The sequence below is a fragment of the Oncorhynchus gorbuscha genome, linkage group LG12 (genome assembly GCF_021184085.1).
Source record: "Oncorhynchus gorbuscha isolate QuinsamMale2020 ecotype Even-year linkage group LG12, OgorEven_v1.0, whole genome shotgun sequence".
Taxonomy (NCBI): domain Eukaryota; kingdom Metazoa; phylum Chordata; class Actinopteri; order Salmoniformes; family Salmonidae; genus Oncorhynchus; species Oncorhynchus gorbuscha.
In genome coordinates this window covers 66,219,634-66,230,031 of record NC_060184.1, presented here as the reverse complement: position 1 = coordinate 66,230,031, position 10,398 = coordinate 66,219,634, and the positions used below count along the sequence as shown (strand labels likewise).

General features: G+C 44.1%; 1 protein-coding gene across 2 annotated transcripts in view; it reads right to left on the bottom strand.

Moving 5' to 3' along the window:
* Positions 1-7,028, bottom strand: part of LOC123991256 (contactin-associated protein-like 2) — a 358,139-nt gene extending 351,111 nt beyond the window's left edge. For both annotated transcript variants that reach the window (XM_046292675.1, XM_046292676.1), the window contains exon 1: positions 6,459-7,028. In XM_046292675.1, the coding sequence (XP_046148631.1) occupies positions 6,459-6,555 (97 nt within the window). In that variant the 5' untranslated portion in view covers positions 6,556-7,028. The remainder of the gene's footprint in view (positions 1-6,458) is intronic.
* Between the last annotated feature and the right edge of the window lie 3,370 nt (positions 7,029-10,398).

The following is a 10,398-nucleotide window of genomic DNA, read 5'->3' as shown; positions in this document are numbered from 1 at the left end:
ACACAAGTGCACAAACACACACCAACTTTGTTTCTAGGGATTTGACCCTCATCAACAATAGCCAGGATTATCCAGTGTCATTAATAGAGAGATACACTGAGTCTAATGAAGACAGGGTGAAAGAGAGGAGGAGGGGAGAAGGGAGAGGAAGAGGAAGAGGGGGAGAGATACACTGAGTCTAATGAAGACAGGGTCAAAGAGAGGAGGAGGGGAGAAGGGAGAGGAAGAGGAAAGAGGGGGAGAGATACACTGAGTCTAATGAAGACAGGGTCAAAAGAGGAGGAGGGGAGAAGGGAGAGGAAGAGGAAGAGGGGGAGAGATACACTGAGTCTAATGAAGACAGGGTCAAAGAGAGGAGGAGGGAGAAGGGAGAGGAAGAGGAAGAGGGGAGAGATACACTGAGTCTAATGAAGACAGGGTCAAAGAGAGGAGGGGAGAAGGGAGAGGAAGAGGAAGAAGGGGGAGAAATACACTGAGTCTAATGAAGACAGGGAGATACACTGAGTCTAATGAAGACAGGGTCAAAAGAGAGGAGGGGGGAGAAGGGAGAGGAAGAGGAAGAGGGGGAGAGATACACTGAGTCTAATGAAGACAGGGTCAAAGAGAGGAGGAGGGGAGAAGGGAGAGGAAGAGGAAGAGGGGGAGAGATACACTGAGTCTAATGAAGACAGGGTCAAAGAGAGGAGGAGGGGGAGAAGGGAGAGGAAGAGGAAGAGGGGAGAGATACACTGAGTCTAATGAAGACAGGGTCAAAGAGAGGAGGAGGGGAGAAGGGAGAGGAAGAGGAAGAGGGGGAGAGATACACTGAGTCTAATGAAGACAGGGTCAAAGAGAGGAGGAGGGGAGAAGGGAGAGGAAGAGGAAGAGGGGGAGAGATACACTGAGTCTAATGAAGACAGGGTCAAAGAGAGGAGGAGGGGAGAAGGGAGAGGAAGAGGAAGAGGGGGAGAGATACACTGAGTCTAATGAAGACAGGGTCAAAGAGAGGAGGAGGGAGAGAGGAAGAGGAAGAGGAAGAGGGGGAGAGATTGCAGTGTTTGAAGGAAAGTAAGAAATGTATACAGTTGTGTGTGAGAGAAGTGAAAGGAAGAGAGAGTGAGGGTCAGAAAGAGGTAAGAGAGAGCGAGACAAAGAGAGTGATATAGACACAGAGAGGAGTGAGAGAGAGGTGAGAGGAGAGAGAGGTGAGATAGAGCAAGAGAAAGGGAGAGAAAGAGGTGTGTGTGTTCTAGAGAGAGAGAGAGAGACGGAGGGATGGACGGTAAGAGAAATAGAGAGAGCGAGAACAAGAGAGAGAGAGGTGAAAAGAGGAGGCAGTCACTCTTGTCTGAGTGATGGTGTACCTCTGCAGGACCTTGAGCAAGGGTTAATGGACTATATCTGTTATTAACACACACACACACACACACCAAGCCGCCAGTCCTACTGGAAAAAACAACATTGTAAAGGCCACAGTGCTTCCACTTAGACAAATGTTTTTACTCCCTTCCTTTGCATTCAATTTGTTTCTTAAGCCGCTTGAATACCTTATTTACCCATTTACAGGGCTAGATGGAGTGAATTAATGTCCCCACACCTTCCCCTGACTACAGCCGCCCTTTATCTTCACCCATAGGGGAAAACAGAGGCAGAGGAAATTCAGGAGTATAGAGAGATGGCAGTTTGTAAAAAGCTAATGGTCTGTGTGTGTGAGCGTGTGTGTGTTTTATGTCTGTGTGTGCCTGTGTGTGTTTGTGTCGTGGGGGTGGGGTGTATGTGTGTCCTAAAGTACTCTGTTGCTGCTAACATCTGCCACACCAAATGGAATAGAAGGAAAGTGAGTGCCCGGGTTGTGTTGTGTCTCTTGTGACTATTGGCAGGCCAGCACAAACACACAGAGCTAAAAGGGTTCCCGTCAGAATGTAGGCTACACTCTGATGGCAGGTCAACTGCACTACTTGCTAAAGATGAAATAGTGACAAGACAGAATGCGGGAGGACACAACTGAACATCAAGTACTCCGACAATTTGTTTACTTTTTTATTTTAATGTATTCTTTTTTTGTGAGGAAATGTAATGTAATAGTTTAATATAATGGCGGTGCTGGAATAACAAGCTGGAGTAACAACATTGATGATTTGAAATAATAGTGAATGATAAAATGCCAGTGGTCACTGCTCTCCCTCGGACTGTCATTCTACAAGCTATCAAACCTCATCCCATTCTCCCTCATGACCAACGCTCTCTCCATTCTACAAGCTATCAAACCTCATCCCATTCTCCCTCATGACCAACGCTCTCTCCATTCTACAAGCTATCAAACCTCATCCCATTCTCCCTCATGACCAACGCTCTCTCCATTCTACAAGCTATCAAACCTCATCCCATTCTCCCTCATGACCAACGCTCTCTCCATTCTACAAGCTATCAAACCTCATCCCATTCTCCCTCATGACCAACGCTCTCTCCATTCTACAAGCTATCAAACCTCATCCCATTCTCCCTCATGACCAACGCTCTCTCCATTCTACAAGCTATCAAACCTCATCCCATTCTCCCTCATGACCAACGCTCTCTCCATTCTACAAGCTATCAAACCTCAAACCTCATCCCAAATCATCATTCCCTCATGACCAACGCTCTCTCCATTCTACAAGCTATCAAACCTCATCCCATTCTCCCTCATGACCAACGCTCTCTCCATTCTACAAGCTATCAAACCTCATCCCATTCTCCCTCATGACCAACGCTCTCTCCATTCTACAAGCTATCAAACCTCATCCCATTCTCCCTCATGACCAACGCTCTCTCCATTCCTCCATCCTTTGTTCATCCTTCTTGAACCGTTTCCAATCGAGGTCGATGTGTTCTGACTTGTGCTAATAAGAACACATTCCACTAGAATAACTTTAGATTCTGCTCTCTCTACGCCTCCCTCTATCCATCTCCGCCTCTCTCGCTCGCTCTCTCTCTCTCTCACACACACACACACACACTCACACACACACACACACACACACACACACACACACACACACACACACACACACACACACACACACACACACACACACACACACACACACACACACACACACACACACACACACACACACACACACACACACACGCATACGGACACCCACACACACACCCACACACACACACGGGTATGGTAGTCGTGGTAGTTGGACATTGTTAAAGGAATTATCCTGCATGGGTTGTCACTGTGCATTGACACAACCAGGAATTTGTTTCCTTGATAAAGCATAGAATCATCTTGGTATTCATGTCCCTATATGAAAAACTGAATGGAATAAAGATATTCCACTACTCTTGGAAGGATATTGTATCTCTACTAAAGAGGTGTTTTATAGAAAAACATATAGAAAAACAACATGTTTCAACATTATGTTCAGATTCAGATACAGTTCTATATCCTAGTCACCAAGGAGAGGGAGAGGGGAAGAGTTGTATGTAAAAGCCCCAGAGAGATTCTCTAGAGAGAATCCTGGTAGAAGGGAGTTTTTAGTAATCAGGTAGCGAGAGGGGAATAGGTGGAGGAGAAAAGGGGTGTAGCGGAGGAGAGACAAAATGAGGCAGAGCGAAAGAGAAGAACTGAAGAATGGAGAGAGATAGAGCGTGGGAGATGGGGATGGAGAGAGATAGAGCGTGGGAGATGGGGATGTAGAGATAGAGCGTGGGAGATGGGGATGGAGAGAGATAGAGCGTGGGAGATGGGGATGGAGAGAGATAGAGCGTGGGAGATGGGGATGGAGAGAGATAGAGCGTGGGAGATGGGGATGGAGAGAGATAGAGCGTGGGAGATGGGGATGGAGGGAGATGGGGATGGAGAGAGATAGAGCGTGGGAGATGGGGATGGATAGAGCGTGGGAGATGGGGATGGAGAGAGATAGAGCGTGGGAGATGGGGATGGAGAGAGATAGAGCGTGGGAGATGGGGATGGAGAGAGATAGAGCGTGGGAGATGGGGATGGAGAGAGATAGAGCGTGGGAGATGGGGATGGAGAGAGATAGAGCGTGGGAGATGGGGATGGAGAGAGATAGAGCGTGGGAGATGGGGATGGAGAGAGATAGAGCGTGGGAGATGGGGATGGAGCGTGCGAGATGGGGATGGAGAGAGAGCGTGGGAGATGGGGATGGAGAGAGATAGAGCGTGGGAGATGGGGATGGAGAGAGATAGAGCGTGGGAGATGGGGATGGAGAGAGATAGAGCGAGGGAGATGGGGATGGGAGATAGAGCGTGGGAGATTGGGATGTAGAGAGATAGAGCGTGGGAGATGGGGATGGGGAGATGGGAGATGGGGATGGAGAGAGATAGAGCGTGGGAGATGGGGATGGAGAGAGATGGGAGATGGGGATGGAGAGAGATAGAGCGTGGGAGATTGGGATGGGAGATGGGGATGGATGGAGAGAGATAGAGCGAGGGAGATGGGGATGGGAGATGGGGATGGGGATGGAGAGAGAGAGCGTGGGAGATGGGGATGGAGAGAGATGCGAGATGGGGATGGGGAGATGGGGATGGGGATGGAGAGAGATAGAGCGAGGGAGATGGGGGGAGATAGAGCGTGGGGATGGGGATGTAGAGAGAGCGTGCGAGATGGGGATGGAGAGAGATAGAGCGAGGGAGATGGGGATGGAGAGAGATAGAGCGTGCGAGATGGGGATGGAGAGAGATAGAGCGAGGGAGATGGGGATGGGAGAGATAGAGCGTGGGATGGGGATGGAGAGAGATAGAGCGTGGGAGATGGGGATGGAGAGAGATAGAGCGAGGGAGATGGGGATGGAGAGATGGGGATGGAGAGAGAGAGCGTGGGAGATGGGGATGGAGAGAGATAGAGCGAGGGAGATGGGGATGGAGAGAGATAGAGCGAGGGAGATGGGGATGGGAGATGGGAGATGGGGATGTAGATGGGGATGGAGAGAGATAGAGCGTGGGAGATGGGGATGGAGAGAGATAGAGCGTGGGAGATGGGGATGGAGAGAGATAGAGCGTGGGAGATGGGGATGGAGAGAGATAGAGCGTGGGAGATGGGGATGTAGAGAGAGAGCGTGGGAGATGGGGATGGAGAGAGATAGAGCGATGGAGATGGGGATGGAGAGAGATAGAGCGTGGGAGATGGGGATGGAGAGAGATAGAGCGTGGGAGATGGGGATGATAGAGCGTGGGAGATGGGGAGAGAGAGATAGAGCGTGGCGTGGGAGATGGGGATGAGAGAGAGAGGGAGATGGGGATGGAGAGAGAGTGCGTGGGAGATGGGGATGGAGAGAGATAGAGCGTGGGAGATGGGGATGGAGAGAGATCATCTCAGAGGAGAAGAGAAGAGAAGAGAAGAGAAGAGAGAGAGAGAGAGAGAGAGAGAGAGAGAGAGAGAGAGAGAGAGAGAGAGAGAGAGAGAGAGAGAGAGAGAGAGAAATGGCAGTGCAATTAACAGCTAACAGTCTGGTTTCCCTCTCCTTACTCAACTGTCACTGAGCATGATTAATCTACAGACCACACACACACACACTCACACACACACACACACACACACACAGCTTCATGGATGCAGTTCAAATGAGATGTTGTAAATAAGACTGAGGAGGACAATACATACTGTAACAGTGCGCTGGACCAACATTAATAGTTCATATTGTTATAGTAGAGATCAGATTTGATGTGATCTGATCTAGGGCACATCTATGATTTATACCAGGGGCGTCAATCCTCCTAGGTGTGCTGGTGCCCTGTGGATCATGTAGACTCAGGTATGTAAGAGCAGGGTTGGAACACAACCAAGCAGGCGCACTAGAGTTAATGTATAGCCTACACTGAATCCAAATATAATCATCATCTTTATTGTGAATGATTTATTTGTCATATATATTCACTGCTGAGAAAATAATAATAATAATAACTGACCACCCACCAAATTACACATTAACTCTAAATACGCTACAGACAGGTCTCCAAAATAATCTAGGCGATCTGCAATGGTAACCCCATAGCTTTAGCTAGATACACGTTGACAAACTCTCAACAAAAATGTACGTGGCAACCAATCAAAGCATGAAGTTCCACCACCACCAGCATGTTTTTCTCATATAGCCTACCTTTTCCTCTCCGCACCGGCTAGGCGAGCATCCCTTCATGTATAACTGACCCTAGACAACAACACCAGCCCGGTTCTAATAGCGTAAGACCATTTAGCTTTGGGGGAATAAGAGGGAAATGGTCTGGAGCGTCGAAGCTGCACCATCACATACATTCACATACGCAACACTAATGACTAAATACAATCAGTTGACACCATCTACAAAAATACATGTTCATAACGGCATCAAGCCGTATCCATTCCGTGCATCAGCGTGCAGATCGGTCCTCAGCCCTCCCTTCCATCATCCCCTGCCCCAGGATGCACCCGAGAGCCACCACCACCACTAAACGGAAAATGACGAAGAAACAAACCGGTAACTTACGTGCGAACGGGAGAGCTCCGTGCAGGCTGCGGAAACTGTTAAAAATCCACAGCATTGACGTTAACGTGAATGTTGAGACCAGCCCAGGACGGTGCATCTTCGCGTTGATAAAATGCCGAGGGAGAAAACAGTATAAATGAAAGTGGCGGAGAAATGTATCCTTTTAGCACGAGACAATGCCTCCCTGCCGCTCGAGAGCTACAGACTGGCGAGGGGAAGACTCCGCGCGCGCGAATCTCTTTTCTACCACTTGTTCTCTCTCTCTCTCTCTCTCTCTCTCTCTCTCTCTCTCTCTCTCTCTCTCTCTCTCTCTCTCTCTCTCTCTCTCGTTCTCTCTCTCTCCCTCAATCTTATTGCCTACCAACCAACAGTAGCTATCCTATCTCATCAAGAGAGCGGTGCTCGCGATCCCCAACTTTAACGACGCCACAACCAATAACTACATTAGAGGATAGATAGAGACTGTTAATAATTGTTACAATATCAAGCCATTTTTCAGGTAGGCAGCACTCAATGCACTGTCGACTAGTAAGATTGAAAGCTATTTGCTGATGGCTTCATGAAAGAAGCTTCGTTTCGCTCGGAAGTCCAGTGCTGATTGGTGCTGAAGTTGCTCTCTCGCTCTGTCCCTCTCTCCGCTTCCCACTTTCCGGTGGCAGTTGGTATGTTCCTCGCAACGTTCCCGCTGGAATCCTCTTGGGACACCATGTATTTGTAACCCGCTCTCATATTTAGAAAAGATTGCCAGACCTGTTGATTTTTATACATTTAGGATTATTTGAGTATAGATCTACTGTGTTTTCCAGTGATATTCAGTGAAACGACACCTATTACAATAACAATTAAACACATTATAGATAGCATATGGGCTATATAGGCCTACTCTACACATTTAAAAGGGATTGATTCAGGGATTGATTCAGGTGATTCAGTCATGATTCAGGTATTACATTCACATTAAGTGTTAAATTAACAGTCATTGGTGTAAAAGAACCACAGTGTTGGTGTTAATAACTTATTATTATTATTATTATTATTATTATTATTATTATTATTATTATTATTATTATTATAGTGTCAGCCCAAAACCACACCCATCAATATCACATTTCCCAGCATGCTCTGTTTTTGGAATTGTTTGTTTCAATATCTATGTTTTTACATGCACATTGATTGAGTAATTCATATTATGCTACTTATACATAAATAACATACATTTGTCTAAACCAATCTGTTACCTGGATTTTTGCACTCACTATTAAAATAGTTATTCCAGTTTAAAAGGTTATATAAGATGTATACAACAGTGAAAAGGGTAGGTAGTCTCATAGTGTAGTCTTCCCAAGCTAGCAGTCATTCTGGATGCAGGTTGTGGGTGAATAGTCATTCTAAATGTTGGATATCCCCACTCTGCTGAATTCCAATAGAAATTACACATCACTTTGCAAGCCAGCATAATGTGATTTGCAGGCCTGATGTGACCTGTAAACAAACTATGAGTTTCAGGCGACTGTAAAACTATGCCTGCAAAATAAGGCCTTCTGAAATACTTGCTGTATTGCGTTAAGGATTTACATTTTAATTATAACATATTTAATGACTTAAATGTAAATGTAAATTTCGATTTCACTTGGTGAAGGCCACAGGACTGAAAATAGTTTAAAGAAACAACCATGTCTCTTGTCACTAACAGATACACATGTACAGTCATGGGTGGTAACTCTACAATTCAATCAAAAGGCAAGGCATGGTATAACATATGCAAATAAAGCTATAGACGAAGCAGTGTGTTAATGTAACCCTGAAAAGTGTGGACCCAATTTAACACTGGAGAATATGCTGTATCGTCAACAAGAGTGGGATAGAGAAAGGGTAGGTTGATCACTCGGTCATATGTGAATTTGCATTCCAAAAATGTAAAATGTTAATGTATCTATCCCTTCAAGAGTATCTTAAATAAGTCAAAACATCTGTCATCAAAAAATAAAAAAGCTGTGCTTTACTTTTCCTACTAGCACTTACTTTGCTGATAGCTTCTTTATTGAGGAAAAATATACTGACTACGACTGTTATATGTGGGGGTCTCTCCTAGCTATCTTAAGATGAATACGCTAAGTCGCTCTGGATAAGAATTTCTGCTAAATGAGTCAAATGTGAAGTGTGAAAATGTAAATTAGTTTCATGATATGATCTTGTAGACCTATATTTGATACATACTGAAGTATACTAAACTCAGAAGCCTATCAACTAAAATTACTGTAAATTAGTTTTTTCAAAGTTGCCGAATGCCAAGTATGTCCACTTATATAAGTGCATTCGTAACCACCTAACCATTACACAACTTATGTTAGAGCAAGATTCACGCAGCAAATTAGCAATTACATTCTTTGTTAACCAAATTCAACTCTCTCGTTGACATCCTTACAAAATTCCTCACTTCGTGGTCTTATTTTCATGGGCAGATTTTGTGCGGAGGAGACGCTTCACCGTTTCCTCTCTGACAACACATAAGAATGCCAAAATGGCTCCTACACTAGACTATATTTTCAGCATTTCGCTCCTAAATGAAATTCTGCAGAATTGACTTATGTTAATTAGTGACCTTCAGTGTCAATCGCTCTGTGGATTATTAGCATATTCTCAAAATAGCACTGGAAGTACTGAAGATTATAAACATCTACACTGTCTTGTGCACTAAGCTTTCCATATGTCTGCTTGTATTATGTTACACTTTACACCATTATTATAATAATACCGTATGTAGTCTAAAGTGTGACCAAATACAAGAAGACATATACATTTCAGTAGGCTAATGTTGGAATATTACTAATATTAGTAGTAATATTATAAAATGATTATTATAATATGTATTATTATATTAAATAGCCTAGCTTCTATCAGAATAGATCATTGTATGTTATAGTATCTGAATATACGGTTAGCCTACATGTTATATTGTCAGAATGTACTGTGTACTGTACTTGTGTACAGTATGTTGAATGACTGAAATATACAAAAAGAAAAGAGGGTTGAGCACACACCTGTGGAGGAATACATTTTGGAGTATACAAGTATACCAATGTCCTGGGGTTCAAATAGGTGTTAACTCCAATATACTCCTATTTGTTTTTGTAAGCATACTATACTGTTGTAGATCAGTGTGTTGTGAAAAGCCAGAGCAAGGCTTGAACCAGTGACCTTGTAATTACAGGGTAAGTACATGATCTCCTGTGCCATAAATGCACAGACTACTATGTCTGGGATTCTTGAATGTCAGAACAATCCTAGTCCGACAGAGAAAATGTATTTTTATAGTAGAGCTACATATATATTTTTTATTATTTGAACTTTTAAAAAAAAGACATTTAGGGGTATTTTTCTAAATATTTTCAATATTATTAATTTCCATGTCAGGAAATTCCCTTCTCCAGAGCAAAGGATAACATTTTCAAAAAACTGTCAAGAATAATCTATAACTGATAAAGGATCTCATGTAGTTTCTTCCTAATAGCCCTCTCTGACTAATATTTCTCTCATAACTGTGATTCCTGAAAAAAAAAACGAAATGAATCAGAAATGAGCATCTATACCATGACAACTCCTTCTTCATCTCCTGATTACATGTAGTGCAATGAGACAACGCATGGTCCTGAAAGTCGTCTACTTTTGAAATCACCAAACAATATCGAAATCACCATGGTCACAACCATAACCTGTCAACTCCATCTCCCTTATAGATTAAGATAGAATATGAGTTTTGGTTCAAATATGTTCATTTTAAATAGGTTTTATAGTCATAAAGCAACTGAGGAAAAACACAATTGCTACTAAGTGTAGCACTTCAACAATGAAGAAAAAAATGCAATTTTGTCAACTCCGTAAAACAGAAACTCCATCAGATGTTTGACAGTCACCACCGTCAGAGTGCTGAAAGGTCTAA